The 25,794-nt window shown below is 41.5% G+C and overlaps 1 protein-coding gene across 3 annotated transcripts in view; it reads right to left on the bottom strand.

Annotated features, from left to right (window-relative positions):
* LOC127430416 (gamma-aminobutyric acid receptor subunit beta-4) overlaps positions 1 to 25,794 on the bottom strand; it is a 115,513-nt gene that overhangs the window by 25,135 nt on the left and 64,584 nt on the right. For all 3 annotated transcript variants that reach the window (XM_051680163.1, XM_051680164.1, XM_051680165.1), the window contains one exon: positions 9,949 to 10,031. In XM_051680163.1, the coding sequence (XP_051536123.1) occupies positions 9,949 to 10,031 (83 nt within the window). The remainder of the gene's footprint in view (positions 1 to 9,948; positions 10,032 to 25,794) is intronic.

The raw sequence follows: 25,794 nt of genomic DNA, 5'->3' as shown, positions 1-25,794 counted from the left end.
TTCCTTTAATTCTACTTAAATTAATAGATAAAATTAATATAAATGTTGATTTCATCACCGTGATCTGATCACAGTGAAGGTCGGAGAGTGCAGAGAAGGGTTTGATCCGGAGGTGGGGTCTGTTAATCGCACTCGTTCCCGCGTGAAACCATGGCTACAGTAGTAAAACCAAGGTTATTTCTTTCTCAGGTAAGGTTAAGGTTAGGTTTAGGGGTAGAGGTTAATATAGTGTCCCTGAGGAACTCTAAATAAACACAATAAACACACTGCAGTGATGCCCATACTGTATGTTGGTATTTAAATATGGGTGAAAATAGTATCTGACACTATCTGCACCAGGGTTGGGATGCAAATAATATCTGTCTCTATTTGCAGCAGGGTGAAAATAGCATCTGCCTTTTTTATTAGGTAGTATGCAGTATATGCTGTGCTGCTGTACACAGGAAAACATATGCTAGTATTCCATTCTGAACAATGTAGCATACTACTGTTTGAAATGTTTATCGTTACGTATTGCATACTGTTTCAAATACTATTTTTACACAGTAGGAAGAACACAGTATAAACTGTGTAGTATGCAGTAAAAAGTATGAGTATGCCATTCTGAACACTATAGTGTACTACTGTTTACAATATTTATCATTACATGATCTTGCGTAGTGTTTAACATACTATTAAAAAAATGTGCAGTATACAGTATATATTGTGCAGTGTGCAGTAAACAGTATGCTAGTTCCCTATCTGTCACTCACTCGAAGTTGTGTCGATGTAGTGACACTAGGGGTCACTCTTGGGAGCCCGAGACACCTCTGGTCTTTGATAAAAGGCCAATGAGAACTGGCAAGTGGTATTTGCATACCACTTCCCCAGACATACGGGTATAAAAGGAGCTGGTATGCAACCACTCATTCAGATTTTCTCTTTGGAACCGAACAGTCGATGTTTACTGAGCTGACTGTTCATTCACCTCTGCTGGATCTGATGGTGCATTTCAGTGGCTTCTCCCTCCTCTGCACTGGTGCACTGCAGAGAACGCCCCTGGGCGCTTCGGCAGAAAAAAGAGAGTATATTTTTCTAAAAGAGTATATTTCTCTAAAAGAGCGGCACACACAGAACGTCTTTTTAAAGATGCCTTTACTTTTGTGTGTTATTCCTGGTTACGGTCGTTACCTCTCAAATACTGACAGTCATGATCGCTGTCTTTCGTGTCTGGCCGCGACCCACATGGAGACAGCATTCGTGGATGGATCATGTACTCACTGCGAGAACATGACCACGGCAACTTTGGTGTCGTGGCTCCCCGCCTCCGTCCTTCTACCTATGGGTATGAGGCCAGCGCGGCTAGCACTGGGGGCGATTTGGGGACCCCAATGGGACCACCTCCACCGGGTATCCCCCCACGGACCTCCCATGCTCCGATCGGGCTTCCGGATGAGTCCGCCGGCTTGTCTCATGGCGAGTTCGACCTCTTGTTCGGAGCCCGCGAAGCTGATGAGCTCTCAAGCGCAGCATTGGAGAGCGGGCTCGTCCAGTCGGACGCAGAAGCCTCAGCTGGGCTCCCCCCCTTGGGTACGGTTGCCCAGTCACAGGCTGATACGGAAATGACAGACATGCTTTCCCGGGCAGCCGTGAGCGTCGGGCTAGAGTGGAACTCTCCGCTCTCCCCTGAACCCTCGCAGCTCAATGATTGGTTCCTGGGCTCACAGCACCGCTCAAAGCAGCCATGTCCCGCTCCAGTCCCTTTCTTCCCGGAAGTGCATGAGGAGCTGACAAGATCGTTGGAGGCACCTTTTACTGCCCGGTCCCGATCTTTCAGCTCCCCCGCCCTCAATACCCTCGATGGCGGGGCGGCCAGGGGCTATTCGGCGATTCCCCCGGTGGATAAGGCGCTCATGGTGCACCTATGCCTGCAGAGCGCCACCACCTGGCGCGGATGCCCAAAGCTCCCATCCAAGGCCTGTAGGTTTACATCATCCCTGATGGCCAAAGCCTACAGTGCCGCTGGACAAGCCGCCTCCACCCTGCACGCCATGGCTCTCCTGCAAGTCCACCAAGCTAAGGCACTAAAGGAAATGCACGAGGGTAGTTCTGCCCCAGATTTGATGCAGGAACTGCGCTCGGCGACCGACCTCGCTCTCTGGGTGACAAAGGTCACGGTGTGGTCTCTCGGGCAGGTGATGTCCACCTTAGTGGTCCAGGAGCACCACCTTTGGCTCAGCCTGGTCGAGATGGGTGAGGCCGACAAGGCACGGTTCCTTGCTGCCCCCATTTCCCAGGTTGGCCTATTCGGAGACACCATTGAGGACTTTACCCAGCAGTTCTCGACGGTGAAGCAGCAGACGGAGGCTATCTGGCACATCCTGCCCTGGCGAGGCTCAAGATCCCGCACCCCACCTGCTTGCCCCTGCGGTGACTGCCCCGGCTCCGCCACAGCCCGCCCCTTTGGCCTGGCCCAGGCGTGGAGCCCACCACAGGAAGCAGACACCACCCGTCTCACAGCCGGCCGCCAAGAACCCACGGAAGGCTTCGAAACGCCCCTGAGACGGGCGACCCAGGGACGATGAAACCCACCTTGGAGCGGGTAAGCAGACCACTCCATCCCCCGGTGGAGGACCGGGAGGAGAATCTTTTGTTGCTTTTCATTTAATTTCGCCGCATGCCCAAGTGGCTGCGGTACCCAACAGTTCAGCGAAAGAGCAATTTCCTCATTCTCTGGGTCATGTACCCGGTGTGCACGGCCATCATCAAGACCACCGTCTACCTTTTCATCCTTGCAGGTTTGGTGCTCCAGCGGCGGTCTCCGTGCCCCTGCACACCCAGCTCTGGCATAAATCCGCCCCGATGTGACAGTCTCCACGGGTCACGAGGACAGGCATCTTCCTCCCTCATCCCAGGCTGTTCCGGGGGTGGTCACAAGGAGCCAGGTAAGTACTTCGATGTCCCTGAACTCAGCACGGCAACAACATGGTGTGGCACCTCGGGCTCCACCCCGCCACGAGGCCCCATCTGCCGGTACTGAGATTGTCCCCTTGGTCCCCCTCACCCGGAGCTTGGATGCGTGGCTTGTGCTTTCCAATCCGTCACGATGGCTGATCCGGACCGTCCGACTCGGCTACACGATTCAGTTCGCCAGGCGTCCGCCCAGGTTCAGCGGCATCCACTTCACCTCGGTGAAGGGCGAGAACACTGCTACCTTGCGCGCAGAGATCGCTACCCTCCTACGGAAGGATGCGATAGAGCCTGTCCCTCCGGCCGAAATGAAGAAGGGGTTTTACAGCCCCTACTTCATTGTACTGAAAAAAGGCAGTGGGTTGCGGCCAATCTTGGACCTGCGAGTACTGAACCGGGCTTTTCACAGACTCCCGTTCAAGATGCTGACACAAAAACGTATTCTGGCGAGCGTCCGGCATTAAGATTGGTTCGCAGCGGTAGACCTGAAGGACGCGTACTTCCACGTCTCGATTCTACCTCGACACAGACCCTTCCTGTGGTTTGCATTCGAGGGTCGGGCACATCAGTACAAGGTCCTCCCTTTCGGTCTGTCCTTGTCCCCTCGTGTCTTCACGAAGGTCGCAGAGGCAGCTCCTGCCCCATTAATATTCTCAACTATCTCGACGATTGGCTGATCCTAGCTCACTCTCGGGATATGTTGTGTGCACACAGGGACCTGGTGCTTTCGCACCTCAGCCAACTAGGGTTTCGGGTCAACTGGGAAAAGAGCAAGCTCCTCCCGGTTCAGAGCATCTCTTTTCTCGGCTTGGAGTTGGACTCAGTCTCATTAATGGCGCGCCTCACGAACGAGCGTGCACAGTTCAAACAGAAAACAGTGGTTCCACTGAAACTCTTTCATAGGCTTCTGGGGCATATGGCATCCTAAGCGGTGGCCACTCCGCTCGGGTTGATGCATATGAGACCGCTTCAGCACTGGCTTCAGACTCGAATCCCGAGATGGGCATGGCGCCACGGGACACATCGCGTGGCCATCATGCCGATTTGTCACCGCCTCTTCAGCCCTTGGTCCGACCTCACATTTCTATGGGCAGGCGTTCCCCTAGAGCAGGTCTCAAGGCATGTCGTAGTTATGACAGACACCTCCAAAACGGGCTGGGGCGCTGTTTGCAATGGGCACACAGCCGCCGGCTTATGGACGGGCCCGTGGCTGCGTTGGCACATCAACTGCCGTGAGTTGCTGGCAGTTCTGCTCGCCCTGCGGAGGTTCCGGCCATTGATCCAGGGCAAGCACGTGTTAGTTCAGACAGACAACATGGCAACGGTAGCATATGTCAACCGTCAAGGCGGTCTGCGCTCCCATTGTATGTCACAACTCGCCCGCCGTCTCCTCCTCTGGAGTCAGCAGCACCTCAAGTCGCTGCGAGTCACTCACATCCCGGGCGACCTCAACACTGCAGCAGACACACTGTCATGGCAGGTTACCCTGAGGGGAGAGTGGAGACTCCACCCTCAGGTGGTCCAGCTGATCTGGAGTCAATTCGAACAGGCACAGGTAGACCTGTTCGCCTCCCAAGAATCCTCCCACTGCCCGCTCTGGTACGCCCTGTCTGAGGCACCTCTCGGTATAGATGCGCTGGCACACAGCTGGCCCCCTGGACTTCACAAATATGCGTTTCCCCCAGTGAGCCTGTTTGAACAGACCCTGTGCAAGGTCAGGGAGGATGAGGAGCAGGTTGTCCTGGTAGCACCCTACTGGCCCACCCAGACGTGGTTCTCGAACCTCACGCTCCTCGTGATAGTCCCCCCCTGGCAAATTCCCCTGAGGAAGGACCTTCTTTCTCAGGGATGGGGCACCATCTGGCACCCACGACCAGACCTCTGGAATCTCCATGTCTGGCCCCTGGATGGGACATGGAAGACTTAAGCAGGTCACGATCACTCAGGCTAGGGCCCCCTCTATGAGGTGCCTGCATGCCTTGAAGTGGCATCTGTTCGCTAAGTGGTGTTCTTCCTGACGCAAAGACCCCCAGAGATGCGCAGTCGGGTCGGTGCTTTCCTTCCTGCAGGAGAGGTTGGAAAGGCGGCTGTCCCCTTCCACCTTGAACGTGTATGTAGCTGCTATAGCGTCACACCACGACGCAGTGAACGGTAAGTCCTTAGGGAAGCACGACCTGATTATCAGGTTCCTGAGAGGCACCAGGAGTTTGAATCCCTTCAGACCGCACCTCGTTCCCTCATGGGACGTCTCTGTAGTTCTTCAGGGTCTACAGAGAGCCCCCTTTGAGCCCCTGCAGTCAGCTGAGCTTAAGGCACTCTCCTTGAAGACTGCCCTCCTGACTGCGCTCACTTCCATCAAGAGGGTAGGAGACCTGCAAGTGTTCTCTGTCAGCGAAACATGCCTGGAGTTCGGTCCAGGCTACTCTCACGTGATCCTGAGACCCCGTCCGGGCTATGTGCCCAAGGTTCCCATGACCCCTTTTAGGGACCAGGTGGTGAACCTGCAAGTGCTTCCCCAGGAGGAGGCAGACCCAGCCCTGATGTTGCTGTGTCCGGTGCGCGCTTTACACATCTATTTGGATCGCACACAGAGCTTTAGAATCTCTGAGCAGCTCTTTGTCTGCTTTGGTGGACAGCGGAAAGGAAGCGCTATCTCCAAGCAGAGGATCACCCACTGGCTCATTGACGCCATAACTATGGCATATCACGCCAGGATGTGCCGCCCCTGTTAGGTCTACGGGCCCATTCTACCAGGGATGTAGCAGCCTCCTGGGCCTTGACCAGGGGCACTTCTCTAACAGACATTTGCAGGCAGCGGGCTGGGCAACACCCAACACCTTGCGAGGTTCTACAATCTCTGGGTGGAACCGGTTTCGTCCCGTGTAGTGGCACGCACAGGCAGGTAAGTCCGGGACAGCCGGCCAGGTGTATCGCTTGCGCATAGCGCCTTTCACCTCCCCTGAGCTGAAGACATGCGCAATTAACTCCAAGTAGCGTTCACAAACTGTGTTCCCTGGTTGATTTCCTCCGAGCCCTGTGGCAGATGAGTTTGCAGAGAAACCCGCTGCCGGCTCAGTACACGTGCTAACTAAGCCCTGTTCTGGGGTAGGTGCTCCACATGTGGTTGTTCCCCGTAGGTAACTCCATGTGATGTATATCTTCCATTAATTCATTTCCCTGTTGGCAAACTGCGTCTTCCTTGGGCAGAGGCCCCTCTGCCCCAGCTTACCATGCTTGTAGCAACTAATCCCCGTAGGGTAGGACCTACCATGGGACTTCCCCACATGGCATACTTCCGACTTAGCTCGGCATGACCATGTGACTTATTTCCACTTAAATACCCCCCCCCCCCTCTGTGCGGGGTGTGGTCTCTGTGGTGTCTTCCCTTTGGGAGGAACACCCCCCCGACTAGACCTGGTGGCCCCAGTCAGTTAATCCCCCTTTTTTTGGGGAGTGGAAAAAAAGGGGATAAGAGGCCACGACTGGGCTAGCCCGTCTCTATCTTTTGAGTAGTCGACTTGTCCCCAAAGGGCTGTTCGACACTCATAACGTGTTGGCCTGGTGCGCTGGCTATGAGGCAAACAGTGGTCTGCCCATCACACAACGCCAGTTCACGTAACACAGTTCAGCCAGTTGCGGCGTTTTGTATAGGGACCCCTAGTGTCACTACGTCGACACAACGTTGAGTGAGTGAAAGATAGGGAACGTCCTGGTTACTTGCGTAACCTCCCTCCCTGATGGAGGGAACGAGACGTTGTGTTCCTCCTGCCACAATGCTGAACTACCCGCTGAAATGGCCAGGACCTTGTCTCGGCTCCTCAGCATAAAACCTGAATGAGTGGTTGCATACCAGCTCCTTTTATACCCGTATGTCCTGGGGAGTGGTATGCAAATACCACTCGCCAATTTTCAATGGCCTTTTATCAAAAACCAGAGGTGTCTCGGGCCCCCAAGAGTGACCCCTAGTGTCATTACATCGACACAACGTCTCGTTCCCTCCATCAGGAAACGGAGGTTATGCAAGTAACCAGGACGTTTTCTATTCCAAACAATATAACATACTACTGTCTTGAAATTTTTATTGTTACATATTGCATACTTTTCACATACTATTTTTAAATACTTGGCAGTACACAGTATATATTGTGTGGTATGCAGTAAAAAAATATGTGAGCATGATATTCTGTACAATGTAACATACTACTGTTTAATATGTTTATCATTACATTAAATTGCATACTGTTTCACATACTATTAAAAAAACTATTAGGCAGTATACAGTATGTACTGTGCACTGTGCAGTAAACAGTATGCTAGTTTCCTGTTCCAAAGAATGTAGCATACTATTGTTTGAAATATTGATTGTTGAATATTGCACACTTTTTCACATTCTATTTTTAAAATAGAATGCACTATACAGTATATACTCTGCAATATGCAGTAAAAAGTATGCAGGTATTCCATATTCAGCAATGAAGCATACTACTGTTTGAAATGTTTATTTTTACATCTTGCATACTGTTTCACATTCTGTTTTTTTTTTTTTTTTTAGATAGTATGCAGTATATATGCAGTGTGCAGTAAACAGTATGCTAGTTTTCTATTCCAAACAAAGTACTGTTTGGATGTTTATCATAGCATTTTATGTACTGTTTCACATACTATTGTTTTAAATAGTAGGCAGTACACAGTATACACTGTGTAGTATGCAGTAAAATGTATGTGAGCACGCTATTCTGTACAATGTAACATGCTAATTTTTAATGTGTTTATCGTTACACGATATTGCATACTGTTTCACAAACTATTTTAATAAAACTATTAGGCAGTATGCAGTAGGGTACAACAGGGCTAAAGGCCCCGTGGGGTAAAATTTATTTTCTCTCAAAAACATCAAAAACTACCACAGTACTTTCCTAAAAACCTGTTTGTCACTATGCACTGCAAAATTTTCCTGGTCCATGAGATCCTTGCGTGTGGTGTCTATAGGTTGATTTTTAGGCAATTCAATCTATTTTTTGTTATTTTTTTTAAATGTTGCAAATTTATGTAGCTAATGAAAATGCCTGAAATTAACATTTTTTCTGAGACAAAATACTTATTTATCATTTTCAGTTTTGTTTAAGGTCATTAAATCAAACATTTTTCAATAACTGTCCAATAAGTGGAAGGATTGTATTTGGGGTAAAAAGCCCCCTTGTTGCAGGGGCTAAAGGCCCCTATTAAACACACTGATTTTCTTAAGTGGGTGAATAGATTTGTTATGAAAAATGTTCAAAGTGGGCTCACATTGACTCATCCAATCATAATAGAGATGAGTTTGTTTATAGAATACTTGAGATGTAATAAAATGCCAAATGTGTTTGAAAATAACAGGAAATATTTGGCTTTTTTCTGAAGTAGTTATTTTGAGTAAGCATCATCTTAATGTGTTATTCAAAAAAGCATCTTGCTGTCTCAAAATGATTTGCATTAGTTGCCAAATTGTGCCCTATAACTGTTGCCCCAGTATCTACACAATATCACTTTAAACCCCCTAGGGGCCTTTTACCCCAAGTGAGGGAGCCTTTTACCCCAATTGTGGGGTAAAAGTTTCCCTCACCACCTTTTTTTAAAACTGTATTTTAATCTAAACAACTTTCTGTTGTTATTTCTTTTCACACAAAGTATGTTGATCCATACATTTTTAATAAATAATTATAATATATATATATATATATATATATATATATATATATATATATATATATATATATATATATATATATATATATATATATATAAATGTGTACCTTACGTTAAGGTGCCTTTAGCCCCGTTGTACCCTATATACTGTGCACTGTACAGCTATGCTAGTTTCCTGTTCCAATCAATGAAGCATACTACTGTCTGAAATGTTTATCGTTACAGTACATATTGCATAGTTTTTCACGTGCTATATTTAAAATAGAATGCACTATACAGTATATCAGAGTTTCCGCTAAGAAATTTTGGTCCGAGAATGATAAAGTTTGGACAAGATCCGATTTATCGAATTTCTGTGTTTTTTGCGCTGTAATACAATGGGCTATGCATAATAATGTGATATAATAATGACACATTCAAGTGAAATGAACGACAAACGTTTGTTCATTATAGCTGCTTTTCCATTCAAATATATATATATATATATATATATATATATATATATATATATATATATATATATATATATGTGTGTGTGTGTGTGTGTGTTTTTGTAAACGAAAAAAATAAATAAATATTTATTTACAAAAAAAAAATGTATCTTAAAATAACAAATCATTAGGTTGTCATATAATTTCTCACCTTGGCTAATTTCCTTGGCTCTATATTTTTATGACTATTTTCCTCCGATTTTTCATAGAACACAAGCTTTTGGCTGCCGAAGTGAAGTTAAATGTGACAAGTGTTTCAATACCACTTGACATTCACATAAGCCTGGTGTCTTTCTCCTCCAAAAGATGGCAACGCAAGGCTGTTTCAATGTAGGATCATTCTGAAGCTTCTCAATGTGGGTATGCGAAACGGGAATAACAGCTGCTTTTGCCAGTGTAAGGGATACAACGAGCTGTAGTCACGGACTAGGACTTTGCAAGCTCCGGGAAAGTTTAAACCTCCATGGCAGTGAAGTGCTGTTATCACTGGGATGGCAGCATACTGTGAACTTGTGGCATCAACCAAATGGGTTGCTGACCATTCGTGTTAATATTTTCACCGGACATTAAGTCCAACAATGTTTGAATTTGTCCCTGCAGTATACACTGTGCAGTATGCAGTTAAAAGTATGCTAGTATCCCATATCAAACAATGTAGCATACTACTGTTTAAATGCATACAGTTTTTACATACTATTTGTTTAATATTAGGTAGTATGCAGTATATACTGCGCTGCATGCAGTAAAAAGTATACTAGTTTTCATTTTGAACATAGTCTATTTGTGTGTGTGTTCATGTTTCCACTCACTCAGTGATACTCACAGCTTTCAATCTCCAGGGTGCAGTTCTGTTCATCGAGAGGGTACCGCCTCAGGTCCATCATACAGGCTGCTGTCGTAGTTATTCTGGTAGAAAGACAGCAAGGAAATGAGTGATGGGTAGAAAAAAAGGAGAAGAGAGAATGAGAGCAACCGTTACCTTGGTAACCTTAAGGAAATCAAAGCTTAGCCTTGACTGTGCCATGTGAATATCTCTGTCATGAGTAATTTTTGCCAGCAATTTCTCATGTTCTAAATAACAGAAAATAGGCAAAACTCAATCGTCGGTTCGCAAATGCTGTACGGAGCCTCTCGTTACTTCCTCTTGGAGGAGACCTGTGATATCCTGCATATTTCTAATGTTCTGGAATAATAAAATGTTAGTCACCTTGTATTGTATGGACCTACAGAGCTGAAATGTTCTTCTAAAAATCTTAATTTGTGTTCTTCAGAAGAAAAAAGTCATACACATCTGGGATGCCAGGAGGGTGTCAATCATGAGAGAATTTTCATTTTTGGGTGAACTATCATTTCAAGTATACATTCTTGTTCCTTTGTCTTTTTGTCTGATTTTAAAATATTTTTTGGCTCATATCAAAGTTTGTAATGTGATTCACATCAGAGCTGGTTGGGTTGGTTCATGGCTTAAAACGCAATTCTAAAACAATTTATTAAATCCCTATGAATAAAAATAATAATACGACAAATACTTTTTCATATGGCCAAAAAAGTGGGTTGACAATGTTGTGCTCTATTACACACCTAATGAGCATCCTTACTTTCATTTTGTTGCAAAAAAAAAAAAAAAAAAAACTTTGTGTTAGTAAGTGTAAAATAGAGAAAGAACTATAAAATTCCCACACCAAAATCCCTTGAACATATATTACGTTGTAATTACAGTTTCCGAACTCGTAAGTAGGAATTTCCCAAGAGACCTGAAGGCAGCATAAGTAGATAAAGAGGACTACATAAAAACATTCAAATACTGAAATGTTCTAATGTCATAATTATATGAGACCAGAAAAAAAGACAGTCCAAGTGGTTTGTTTTGGAGACATAAATAGCTCCTGATTTCTCTGAACTACACTTGGTAGTTTACTGGTAAATGTATTTTTTAGTATTTGCCTTTGAGTTCAAAACTCACATTCAAGTTCAACTGTATGGTGTATGCACAGCACTGATGCAAACTGCCCTCACAGAACTCCACAGAAAACTTTAAGTCTCATGGCAATATAGTACTTTAAGTGTGTATTTTTAAAGTTCATGCCATCTCCATAGACTTCAATTGTAAGTGCATGACTGTAATCATGATTTTAAAATAATATTCAATAGAGCCAAACCTAGCCTGTACCATACTACCCTTCATAGTCTAATATGCCATGCTTGTATGACCTTTTTTAACACCAATAAACAACCGCATGTCAAAAATATTTTATTACCTAATCCTGAGAGCAGACATAGTCTAAGTATACACAAAGCTAAAAATCCCTAACTACGCAAAATTCAGAGCACACCGTCCACACAATACAGCTATGGGGCACATTTTAACAGCTATGAAGAACATTTTGACAACACTTTAAAACATGGGGTTCATTTCTCGAGCCTTTCCACAGCTGCTTCTGGGTACCTTGAGACTGGTGGAAGCTAAATGTTTATTAGTTATTAACTGATCAGAAATGCATCATTTAGAATGCAAGTACAGTAGACAAAGATGAAGGCATTTAGCACTCCATACTTACTCATCATTTATGTCCATGCATAGTCGCTTCTTTAACTATGGGCCTAAAGGGGGCTAAGGGGGCCATTGCCACCCTAGATTTCTTTGGAAAACCGATTCATTTAAGAAACTTTATTAAAAAGTCCACAGGGCTAAATGTGCCCATATTTAAAGAAACACCCATATCATCAAATGTACTGACTGGTTTGACAGTCTGAACCCTGTCTTTCTCCTCTTCTCTTGTCCACACTCCCCTGGACTCACTTCATACGGGGCTGGAGGATTATTGGAGCCACACACTCAGTGCTGACTCAGTCTCTCCAGGGAGCATCTAGCTGCTCATATCTGATGCTAATAGACATGTGCACCTTAGTGAAGTTTTGATGTATAAAATATTTTGACGGACATTAGAGATCCAGTAAGAGAGGCTGATGATATACCAGATCGAGAGATGTGCAAGACTACAAATGACATTTTCAAAAGCTAGTTGGTGGGTTGTCTGAAAGACTAGTAGACTAGAGCCAACAGTCCTTGCCCTCTTTTTCAGTTGTCTTGGTTCCGGAAGTATTTTTCCCCGATCATGTTTTCCATAGGAATATCATAAAATCCTTTAAGCCATGAACCAAACCATCCAGCTCTGAGGTGAATCAAAACATTACAAACTTGTCTTTTTGTTTGAAAATCAGACAAAAAGACAAAGGTATACACGATAGTGTACTTAAAGTCTTTAATGAGGGAGTGAACTACAATCCCTTGAAGCACTGTGAATCAGATAAAAAAAAAAAACCGTGGGAAAACAGAATTATAGTATAAAATCTATATATTTTAATTCTATTGAAATATATTCAGATATATGGAAGACCGACTCAATTGCGTGGGAATGGGCGGTCACTTCAGAGCATTTTTGGTGCGCTTTGTGCGCTGTAATGTGATTGGTAGATCATTGGTAGTGTAGTTCTTTACCAGAAATTGTGCTATTAAACACCATAAAAAATAAATAAAAAATAAATAAAAAAAAGATGGCTTCAGCTGAAACATTTACCTTCGACCGACAACCTCAGAGCTCAGGTTAGGTCTGTCTTTAAAGGTTTTTAAGTTATCATTAAAAATCAATTCCCTAACTGAGAAAATGAATGGGATTTTTGCTTCTGGAACCAGATTGTTTACCTTTATTGTGTGTGTAGACTGGTTAAGGGTCATGGGACACGATCAGATGATTTTTTAGAGATTATGTGTGTAGTTTTTTTTAGGTTAAAATGCTTTTTCCTATGCCATTAAAAGGCCTTCCTCTGACAACATTTCTTCATCATTTACTGATAAATGAGAACTGGATTCGTGAAGATTTGTACTTCTCTTAAGTTGTGCATATGTAAAAGCACTTACATTTTCAACCTAGTTTCATAGAATGAATGTTACTATAACTTTTTGTAAACTGACTTGTACGTGCCATGTTCCACGTTTTCTTTGTGGTGTCCTGGTGAAGCTGACAATTCACATAAGCTGTGAGACAAGAGTGTCATAGAAGTGACACAAGATGACGTGGCTGCTTCAAAAAATGTGCTTTTCATGTCACATTTGCTGTTAAGACACTATCGGTTAGGTTTAGACATTGATTAAGGGTAATGATGTCTGTTTTGTGTCTACCTCTCATTTGATTTTAGATCAAAAACAACCAATAGGTTAGGTTCAGGTTAAAGTTTTAGGTTAGGGAGGTATGTTTTAATCATTAAAACATCCATCTCAAATTCACCTTAAAACCTTGCCTGATTACGACACCATTTCACTTGCTTTTGGAACCCCCCTGCTGGAAATTTCACTAGGAAACTGCAGCAAAATGTGTAATGAAGCACGTAATTTTGTTTTGCAAAAATGTAATTTTCATAAGATCTGGCTGTACATTTTAGATGCTCAGTGTCTATCTAAACATACAAAAATATGAAATCATCCTGATTGTTCGTGCATTGACAATATATAAAACTCTCAATTTTGCATATTGTAGGGCATATGCAGCTCATGGTAATGTTAATTCACTTTAATGTTTTATATTAAGGGGAGGGTTTGCTACTGTGTTGCCACTCGATTTTCAATGTAAAATCTGGGTCCTGAAGAAAAAACAGTTGAGAACCACTGATATAAATAATCCCTACAGACAACTGCAATGAATATGACAAGAGTGAACACCATATACATTGATTGTGGAGTTAAATTAGGTAATGGAGCATGGGTATAACATAGTAATGTAGTTATTACACTGCCTTCTGTGCATTTAACTGTGAGTGTCCTATAATTAATAATTAGTGTTTTTAGCTACAGAACATTTTGAAATGCAACAGTGTGGCTAAGTAGCAAACAACATCCGTAAAAACCCATTATTTCTATTTAACATACTTTGCGGAAATAAGAGCTGTGTGTTGGAAATGAAATGATGGACATGAAAAGAAGGAAAAATCACTCTAATTTCTTGAGAATTCTGCCAAGATTTCTGAGAAATGTGGAGTAAAACATCCATTACCTTAGATGCTCAATGTAAACATTCTCTAAAATATGTTCCCTTTTAACACTGCTTAAATCCCTCCTATATGAGCATTAGCCTTTCCCCTACAAATCTCCATAAAGCACACCCTCTGCATATTTATAAATCTGTGCATTTATGGGTCATATGGAGGATGCTTTGCATACATACTGAAGCTGTATTAAAGCTGACTAAGGCACATTAATTCGGAATCCCTTTTTAGACATAGCAGGGCATGTTATGATAATTAAACATTAACAACAGCTCTGACTTATGAATAATTTACAACTAAAAAGGCTCATCTTAAGGCATTTTAAAAAGTGGAAATATCAATAATGCAAACATTCACATTGTAGCCTCCCTCACATTTATATTCTCCACAGCTACATAGGTTTGAATAGGGTGAGCTCATTCGTAATCACACAACATGATCTCATAGGATCATTTTACTATACCTACATTTCTGCTAAATTATTTTTACGTGGCATGTTGTATCACAATTGTTTCCTGAGAAAATTAACACTAGAGGCACAACAACATCTTTTAACATTTTCACACAAATCATGAGATAAATGGCAGATTATTAGTTCATAAACACTTACCTTTCTCCCTGTTGCTTATACAAGGCTATCTTACATAACCAACTATTAGGGATGTCGATTTAACACATTAATTTAGTGCGATTAATCCTATGAAAAATAATGCTTAAAAAATATTACGCAATTAATCATGCCTCCAGACCTGTACGTAAATTCCATAATAAAAATAAATATTTTCACACCATCGGAGCAATTCAAGCTTAAGTACATGTCAGAAGAGGGCAGTCAGTGCACCTCAAACCCCATAAGCAGTGCATGCATTGACAGCTAGACGACAACAGAATGCAGGGCTGTTGAGACGCAATTTTCATAGTTCCAAAAGTGCTTTATTTTGATTGTTCCAAAAGTGTCCATCTGATGCATATGTAGATAGGCAGAACATATAACTAAAAATAGCTCAGATGGAATGAAAGGAAATACTTCCCGAATGAACTGGACAGACTGACGAATTCAATTGCAAAATCGATTGCTGTCGAATTTAGGCTGACTATATGTTCAATAATAAAAAAATAAAAAAAAAAAAATAATATATATATATATATATATATATATATATATATATATATATATATATATATATATATAATATATAGTGTGTGTTATTTATATTGAATTATCTTTATTTGGGGGCTATGTTGTGTAATTAATTCAATTAAAACTTAGAGCATTAACCTTAAAAACCTCATCTGTTAGGGATAAAATTTACATCACTTTTAGCACCACACAGTGGACATTTCACCTAAGAACTATAACGATCTGTGTAATGAACCAGTTAATATAATTTTGCAAGAAGCATGCCACAGTCACGTAATTTTCATGAAATCAGGCTGTAATCGTATTCATATACATATACATACATAGCGTACAATTTGTTTTTCTTTTTCTGTTTAGATAGATACAGATAAAATATTGACATATTAATAGCGTCTAAAATCTAAACCATTTTACATGTGTAAAATTTAAGGGACGTACAAATCTTAATGAATCTACTGACAACTGGTCACAACTGAAATTGCCGGAACCTTTGCGAGAATACAGCCACAGCTGAATGAACTAAACACTCTCATAAAAGGCAGGACTCTTATTTATGATTAAATGACAGAGAAACTTTGTCTGAAAAGGACCTTTTTAATGGCACATTTACGAATGAATTACATCCAGATGGGACTCATAAAATAAAGTAATTTGCACTTGTTGCGTGGCCGAAATAATGATCATGAAAGTTCAACAGTTACTGATTTTTGTATGTGTTCTGTAAAAACATTTCTGAGCAAATTAACATGGGTAAAATGTCCAATTAAGTAAATTTGTTAACTGTGATAAATAAATATGATTAAGTTTGACATATATACATGGTTGGGAGGGTTACTTTTGAAATGTATTCCACTACAGATTACAGAATACATGCTGTAAAATGTAATTTGTAACGTATTTCGTTAGATTACTCAAGGTCTGTAACGTATTCTAAATACTTTGGATTACTTCTTCAGCACTGGTAGATTTTTTCACTTGTTTTGACTATAAAAACCTGCCAGTACAGTAAGACAAAATACACATGTTAAAATACATTCTCTGAAAAACCTAAATATCTTATGCAGTGTTTTTTCTAAAACAAGATCAATCAAATTTATCTTTTTTACAGGAAAACAATAAAAAAAGTATTATCAAGAATACGATTTTTTCCCTAATATCAAAGGTCTTACTAGAAAAAAAATAAATTATGAAAGAATTTTCTTGATAAAGAAATATGATTGTGCCTGGTAACATGTGCATGTAAAATGGCTAGAAATTGCATTTTAGCTTAGCATAAAGCTGAAAATTTACCCAAGGTTTATTTCTATTTCTTCTGCTCCAAACTTACTTCAAACTTAATTCTCTGTCTGCTCGTATGAATGTAACACATCATAAGAAAGTGTTTCACCGCTGTTCAAATGCACTTTGGATCACATCATTTATATGTATAAATGTTTTCCATCTGAAAGGACTAAATATTAAATTAAACAAATGACAATAAAATGCAAAGTAATCTCTTCAGTAATCAAAATACTTTTTGAATGTAACTGTATTCTAATTACCAATGATTTAAACTGAAACTGTAGTGGAATACAGTTACTTATATTTTGTATTTTAAATAGTTAATCACGTTACATGTATTCCGTTACTCCCCAACCCTGCATGTATATACTGTATATATTGTTTATGAAAAACAAACAAATTATAATTTGAATGAATCCAACATGGATTTGATAACAAGGGAAATCAACATTCTGCTTTCGAATGTTAATGTACCCTGAAATCGCCCCCAGTTCCAACATGATCACACGGGAAGTCGGCATGCTGTTTCCAAAAGTTCTGGTAACCTAGGATCGGCAACAATATGCTGACTCACTGACATGCCCTCTCTCCCATCGGACATATTTGGAATGGCTCAACAACAATTACTTTCCCTTGTAGCACGACTGGTAGCGTGTTGTGTCAGTTGCATGGGAGACCACAGTTCAATCCCCATTCAAATGAGGAAGTAATCATGTCTGTATAAACAATCACAAGCGTGACATTTTTATCCCTAACATTGCATTTTGTCTCTACTAATGGTTAGGGTTAGATTTGGGTTTTGGTTGGGGTGTAGGTTAACTAAAATAAGCATTTCTCTTCACTGTTTTACACCCAGTTCAGCTGAAAACAATTCTTTTTACAACTGGCTTCTGGCGAACTTACTGCTTTAGCCTCTGGGGGCAGTGTTTTCAAAGTTGGTGAACGTATACCGATTTTGTCTGAAGAAAAATTGGCACACATTTCCCGATTTTTATGTGATATCAGGCTGCCAATTCTGCCGAATTACTGACAAGCACCATCCCCATCAGACATACAGACATTGTATCAATTCGGAAGTGTTCACTATTCCATTTAATGCTACTGCTCGTGTGTTCTGCGAGCAGCCTCAGAGACACGGGTAATGGTCCCACAGTAACCAGGAATTAATCACATTCACATAAAAAATGGTGAGTGTGATTCTGACTGTTATATTGCTACCCAAGACTTTCACCCACTGTTGCACTTTGGACTCAAGATTGGACTCAAGACGGCGCCGAGTATGGCTGCTGCGTTGCGAGCTCCGACACAACATTGTAGTGTTTTGTTTGTTTTGTTTACAATTCTTATGTTTTTTTGTATTGGATGTTGTCTGCCTTATTGTCTACGACAGACAAACACTTTTGGACATTGGTTCAGCAATTACACACCGACTTCAAATTCCTCAATGCCAATCCGCTGTTTACAAACACACCAGCGGAGCCCTTTGTCTGGGCTGCCCGGCTGCGAAAAAGCAAAAGGAAAAGGGGAAACAGAGCCGGCGTTCTCATCAGAGTAAGACGTTGCGCAAATCGACCCCCGCTGCCCAGTATTCTACTGGCAAATGTTCAGTCTCTGGATAACAAGCTCTGTGAGCTGAGAGCGTGGATCTCTTTCCAACGAGAGACGAGGGACTGCTGCATTATCTGCCTTACGGAAACTTGGATGTCTGCTGAGATTCCAGATTCAGCCATTGAACCCACGGGGTTCTCCGTGCACCGAGCGGACAGAGCGAAAGACCTCTCAGGTAAAAGCAGAGGTGGTGGTGTATGTTTTATGATCAACAAATCCTGGTGTGATCAGAGGAACATACATTCTATCAAGTCTTTCTGCTCTTCTGATCTGGAATTTCTCATGCTTCTGTGTCGACCATTCTGGCTACCGAGGGAATTCACAGCGGTCAATATCACTGCTGTGTACATCCCGCCACATGCCGACACAGACCAGGCACTCAAGGAACTGTATGGGATTATAATCAAGCAGGAAACCGCGCACCCTGAGGCCACATTCATTGTGACCGGGGACTTTAATAAAGCCAGTTTCAAATCAGTTGCACCAAAATACCACCAACACATCAGTTTCAACACACGAGGGGACCGGGATTTGGACCATTGCTACTCTCCCTTCCGGGATGGCTACAAATCCCTCCCCCGCCCACCATTTGGCAAATCGGACCACTCTTCCATTCTGCTTCTGCCCCCTTACAGGCAGAAACTGAAACAGGAAGCACCCACCCTCAGAATGATCCAGTGCTGGTCGGACCAATCAGACTCTACGCTACAAGACTGTTTTGATCACGCGGACTGGGAGATGTTCCGGTCCGCCTCTGATGACAACATCTAGCTTTACGCTGATAGCGTAACGTGTTTCATCAGAAATTGCGTAGAGGACGTCGTTCCGACCAGAACAATACGGATCTACCCGAACCAGAAACCTTGGATTAATAGCGATGTTCGCGCGGCACTTGATGAAGATTGAAGGACAGTTTAACACCACCAACTCTAGAAGCACGTGGCAGGGAATTAACATCATCACAGACTTTAAAGGGAATAAAAACTACACCGTGAACACCACTGCCTCTCTCCCGGATGAGCTAAATAATTTTTATGCTCATTTTGAGGGAAATAACACCGCCCTCGCGGAGAGAGCTCTCGCGGCCGAAGCTACAGAGGTTAGCTCAATCTCTGTCTCTGTAGTGGATGTAACCTGATCCTTCCGACGGGTGAATATCAGACGGCATTCCGGGCCGCATCATCAGAGCGTGTGCGAACTAACTGGCTGGTGTTTTTACGGACATTTTCAACCTTTTCCTCTCTTTGTCTGTAGTCCCCACATGCTTTAAAATGTCCACCATAGTGCCTGTTCCAAAGCAACCCAAAATCACTTGCTTAAATGACTGGCGTCCTGTTGCTCTGACCCCCATCATCAGCAAATGCTTTGAGAGACTAATCAGAGATTACATCTGCTCTGTGCTGCCTCCTTCACAAGACCCATTGCAGTTTGCTTACCGCAACAACTGCTCCACTGATGATGCCATTGCATCTACAATACACATTTCTCTCTCCCACCTGGAAAAAAAGAACATGTGAGAATGTTGTTTGTAGACTACAGCTCAGCATTCAACACCATAGTACCCTCCAAACTTGATGAGAAACTCCGGGCTCTGGGCTTAAACAGCTCGCTGTGCAGCTGGATCCTGGACTTCCTGTCAAGCAGACGCCAGGTGGTTAGAATGGGCAGCAACGTCTCCTCATCACTGACCCTCAACACTGGAGCCCCGAAGGGCTGTGTTCTCAGCCCACTCCTGTATTCCCTGTACACACATGACTGTGTGGCAACACACAGCTTCAAATGCCATCATTAAGTTTGCTGATGATACGACGGTGGTAAGTCTGATCACTGACAATGATGAAACAGCCTACAGAGAGGCGGTGCACACTCTGACACACTGGTGTCAGGAGCACAACCTCTCCCTCAATGTCAGTAAGACAAAGGAGCTTGTGGTGGACTTCAGGAGAAGAGATAGAGAACACAGTCCCATCACCATTAATGGAGCACCAGTGGAGAGAGTCAGCAGCTTCAAGTTCCTGGGTGTCCACATCACTGAGGAACTAACATGGTCCATCCACACTGAAGCCGTTGTGAAGAAGGCTCATCAGCACCTCTTCTTCCTGAGACGGTTGAGGAAGTTTGGAATGAACTGCCACATCCTCACATGGTTCTACACCTGCACTGTAGAAAGCATCCTGACTGGCTGCATCTCCGCCTGGTACGGCAATAGCACCGCCCACAACCGCAAAGCACTGCAAAGGGTGGTGCGAACTGCTAGACACATCATCGGAGGTGAGCTTCCCTCCCTCCAGGACATATATACCAGGCGGTGTGTGAAAAAAGCTCGGAGGATCATCAGAGACTCCAGCCACCCGAGCCATGGGCTGTTCTCACTGCTACTATCAGGCAGGCGGTATCGCAGCATCAGGACCCGCACCAGCCGACTCCATGATAGCTTCTTCCCCCAGGCAATCAGACTCTTGAACTCTTGATCTCCCACAATCAAAATACATCAGCACTGCACTTTATTACTCCTACTCTTATATCTCACACCGGACTGTCATAAATTATATTATTATTATATATTTTCTCTCTTAACAACTTACTATCAACCGACAGCCTGAATGTCAATACAGTACAATACAACCTACTGTACATTCTATATATACTATATATACTTTTTTTATTGTATAATGTGTATTCTATATTGTGTGTATTGTATACTGTACATTGTATGTTATTATTTGTATATTGTGTTGTGTGTAATTATGTGTATATTAGATTTTAAATCTGATGTTTATTGTAAATTGGTATATGTCTCATCACTGTCACGACTACTATGTTGCTCGGAACTGCACCCAAGAATTTCACACACTATTGCACTTGTGTATATGGTTATGTGACAAGAAAAGTGATTTGATTTGATTTGATTTGACTTGTGTATATGTTTGAGTGACAATAAAGTGATTTGATTTGATTTGGACGTTGCAATATCGCTTTAAAATTACATTTTGACTCCACTGACAGTTAAGTTTAAGTTTGGGGTTTGGCTGTATGGTTCATAAAATATCCCTTCCTGTTAGCTGCATTCCATAATAAATAAATAAAATAAAATAAATAAATAACTAATAAAAAAAATAAAGCTTTTGACGCCACCATGTGGACATTTCACCCGGAAAGTGGTCAACATTTCCAGCTTCGGCCACTTGTTCGAATTTCGGTATGTGCAGACCGATTTCAGCTGAAAAACGTACCTACTGTCATCAAATTCAAAAGAATCCCTCAAAGGATTCGCAAACATTTATACAAAATGTTTATGTTGTAGATGCTATCCATATGTTGATATTAGACATTTCGGGTCCATCCAAACGTACAAAAATGATTGTGTGCTAGAACTTTTATGTACGCAAACCACGAATACTAATGAGATCACGTTCGTTTGAGAGCCCTTCAGGGATAAAATGCTCCCAACTCGTGGCCTCATTCCTCTTCCTTATTTCCACCTGTGCCTGAGCCTCTTGGAAGAGGAAACAATTTGTCATCTTTTATAATTGATAGTCTGATTGAGTGCGGCACCCACAGCTTCCTCTCCGCCTTGCCAGTGCAGATCCAGTTTACTGCATCGCAGAGTAGTGAGGGAGAGTGGTTTGTTTTTACGCTGGTGTCCCTGTTTGTCGAAAAGAAGTACAACATTTGGGACGACAGTGTTTGGACATACCAGAGTAGGACAATGCAGGAAAGGTTCATGAAGGTATTTCATGTACAAACAATTTTTGTCAATACATTAGTTACTGTACGGTAGATGTTTTGCTTCCGAAGTAGATTGAAGTCTAGAGATTGTGTCACCACCATGAAGCAAATTTGGGCTAACTGGGTTAAGAGCATAATAGTGATAAAAAAGGATCTTGGTGATGTCAGCTACTTTTCAGTTCCTCTGTCACTCCTAACTGGGGTTTAACTACCAACCTCTATGTTACTGTAATAGCCTGTACTGTATCTTTTACCAGTAAAAGATGGGGGGGGGGGGGGGGGGGTCTCCAAATTTACGTTTTCAGCAAATCAGGACAATCTTATCCAATCTTATGTTCAGCCACGGAAAGAAGAATATTTGACAAAGATGTTTGAAAGAGTTGGAACTTAAAGGCACTGCTTCTTCATGTGATCACACATTCCACCAATATCATTAGCACCTTCATTTTCAACCTCAGTGCTGCGAACCACAAACAGATTTTCACACACCCCGAATAGATGTCTTCCCATAGATAACGTGCCCCCTCACAGTGATATCAAGAGTGATTTGAAGTTTTGCCTGCAATTAAAGTTAAGCAAAAAACTTTGATATTGATACAACGGTGACTTCAAGGTTGACTTCACACAAATGGATGGTTTTAAATGGTTTAAACTGTTATATTTTTCAAACATGACCACATGGGAAATCAACATGTAGCTTCCAAAAGTTCATGTATCCTGAAATCAACCTGTTACTGCTGAATTACTGAAAAGCCCCATTCCCCATCAGACATTTTTGTATCAAATAAAGTGTGAAAACCTTTTCCTCTAGCACTAATGGTAGTAGGACTGTGGATAGTTGGACTGGTACTGTGGAAACAAGGAAGTAACCACATTACTTAAACAACTGTAAGCATTATTTGGAGGTTGTACTTTTGCTCTAAAATTAAATGTTTACTCCTCTGATGGTTATGTTTAGGGTTGGGGTTTGCGTTTGGGCTTATGGTTAATAAAATATGCATTCCTGGTGACTATTATATGATTTACAACTAAAAATTAAACTCTATTTTGGTGCCACCCAGTGGACATTCACCCGGAGACTGGCACGCACTTGCTTATACAATTAACAACACTTCCTGCTTCAGCCACTGGGGGCAGTAGTACAGATGTTGGTAAGCACAGACCAATTTCAGCTGAAGAACTTTGGACCTACTTTTGCCGAACTCATTGGACACTTCTCAATTGGAAGACTGCAGCTTAGTTAGGCTGTGTCCTTCCTAGACCAGTCCTTCTGAGGCTGTAGGCTAGGCTCCTCCTCAGCATTCAGCACTAGAATGAGATGGTCTAATAAGTGTGTATGGCTATGTCATAAAGGTTTTCACCTCTGCGGTCACAGCGTGAAAACTTTGAAGAGAGAACAAGCAGCATCGAAGATGACAGATGTGTAAATATTGCTTATCCTCAACAAGTTCTTTGTAGATATGGAGGAAGAAACCAGGACATCGCACAGTCTTGCAAAAATAAAATACTTTATATGCTTTTTTATTTCTCATAAGTGTTCATGTGATGAGTAAAAATGTGATATTATTGTTTTAAGACAGCAAGCACTTCACTTTCCATAAAATACCTGTTTATTGAAATGTACATGAGATACTCAGAATATTTAACAGTTTTAAACCATGTAAATAAAGGAAGCAATTTTCATAGGACTAAGTTGACAGCGTTTAAGAAATCTACATAATTCAAATATGTATTTGTTAAATGTAAAATTAATATGTAATATGTACAGATAATTTGTAAAAGTCATGGCAAGCTGAAATTTTAAGTTCAGTTTAGTTACAATCAATGCAAACTTAATTTCTTTAAGTTCTACAAACACATCACTTTTTACACTATTAATAATTAATAATAAATATAATAAAGTGCAATAAGGTTTAAAATGCCACCTATAGAAATTTGTATTGCTTTTATTTCACTATATTAAATACATTTTCATTTTATGGACCGTGGTGGAAAAACACTTAATTTCCAGGTGTGCTAATTTGCTCAATATATTAAACAATCAATGGATTCAAATTTTTAATTTATTTTTATGAAGTTATCTGAAAAAAAGCACGGTGGGCCATTTCTGGTGCTGTGCAGCAAAAACAAAATCTTTGTTAATTTATTTATTTATTTTTAGAGACAAATTGCTTGTCTATAAGGTAAAAAAAAATAATAATAATTTCACCTATTAGGGAATAAATAGGCATACTAAGTCAAAAAGGATAATGTCATTATTTGTAACAAAATGTGCCTTGGACTAATTAAATTGTGTAGTCTTACTGTGTTGAATTTGTTTGAATTGAAATTCGGTAAATTTTACTTCCTATCATTCCAATTCAAATACCAATTCAACTTCATGTGGGGCTTGGCCAATTAAATTCAAATTCCAACTCATGAATTGAAAGGGTGTTAATTCTGAAATTCTGAATTTTGCACAACCCTGCCCAAAGGGTCGTGCTGGTTGCTGTAGCCAAAGCCAGGTTTTTACATTAGGTAGAATGTAAGAACTGTGTTACTACCAGGGCTGGAGCTGAGGGGGGATGTGAGGGGATGCCATCCCCCTTGTTGCAAGAAATACCAAAAAGCCATCCCCTTTAGATCAGTTGTGTCATGTATTTCTCAGAACTATTCATGCAAGTAAAATATTTAATATTCAATTTTAATACGTTTGATAAATAACAGACTTTAAATAAGGGCGATTAGCCGGTCAGAATTAGATTTCAACATATGTTAGGTTGCTAGATTTATATAGGTGAAATTCCCCAATCAGATCTTGACACTAATACAGTTTGGATATATGCTGCCAGGGTGACGCTTTAGTAAAGCAATCTGGCAATCTTGAGTGCACAAACTCCCTCTCCACTGCGAAAAAAAGATGCCGGTTTTCTGAAAACACAGTAAAACAAGTATGTCGGAGTTTGCGATGGGTTGACTTGTCCTTCCTAGTTTTCAAATGTTTCATGCATTTTCAAACATGGTCAAGTAGTAGACTGGAGTAGAACAAATGTGTGTCAGCAAGTGGGTGAGCGATCTAGAAAAAAACCTTTTTCATGATCACAACGTGGATTCTTTTCACAAAATGAATCAGAAAATACAATTACAGAGGGTAACAGGTGCATATTATGGCCATGTGTCCTAAGGGTCAATGAAGTGACGCTCATTTTTGTCCTGATCTATTAAATTAAAAATACATAAAAAATGCAATTCACACAAACCATTTATTTGAATACACCTCTTCTATGATGAATTTTTTTCAATTGCTGAATTTAAGGTAAAAGTCTCATTAAAATCTGAAATTCCTGAAAAAAGAAATGTTGGCATGACTAGTGCAGAAAAATCTTTAATATAATAATTTTTAAAAGGTTTCTCATTTTAATTTTGGGTGTAATTTGTCAATGACCCATAAGTAATATACCCCCCCCCCCCCCCCCCCTTAAAAAAAAAAAAAAAGTCGACCACTGGTTACTACTATTTTGTATTTACGCTATGTTTCCCAAAAGTATAGTAATCTACAAAACATAAAAAAAGCCACTTGTATATGAATTTCCTCACCTACTTCAACATCTTTTTAAGGAGAGTTTTTACTTGCCATTTTCTCCTTTGGATTGACAACTGGGAGATTTTAAAAGCACAATTTTTTGTAAAACATTTTTGGAGCAATATGTACAGCAGTATGTACAGTTGCGAAAAGCGTGATACAAATAAATGGAATAGAATCCATAACATGTGACATATACAAAATTACCTTTTACACAATAACCAAGAAAAAAGAAAACAAATGTGTGCATGCCGTATACTACATGTTCGCCTTTAATGCCTTCAGTAACCTGACTTGCCTTGGCAAAA

Source organism: Myxocyprinus asiaticus, chromosome 40 (genome assembly GCF_019703515.2).
Source record: "Myxocyprinus asiaticus isolate MX2 ecotype Aquarium Trade chromosome 40, UBuf_Myxa_2, whole genome shotgun sequence".
NCBI lineage: Eukaryota > Metazoa > Chordata > Actinopteri > Cypriniformes > Catostomidae > Myxocyprinus > Myxocyprinus asiaticus.
This window is presented reverse-complemented; position numbering and strand designations above follow the sequence as displayed.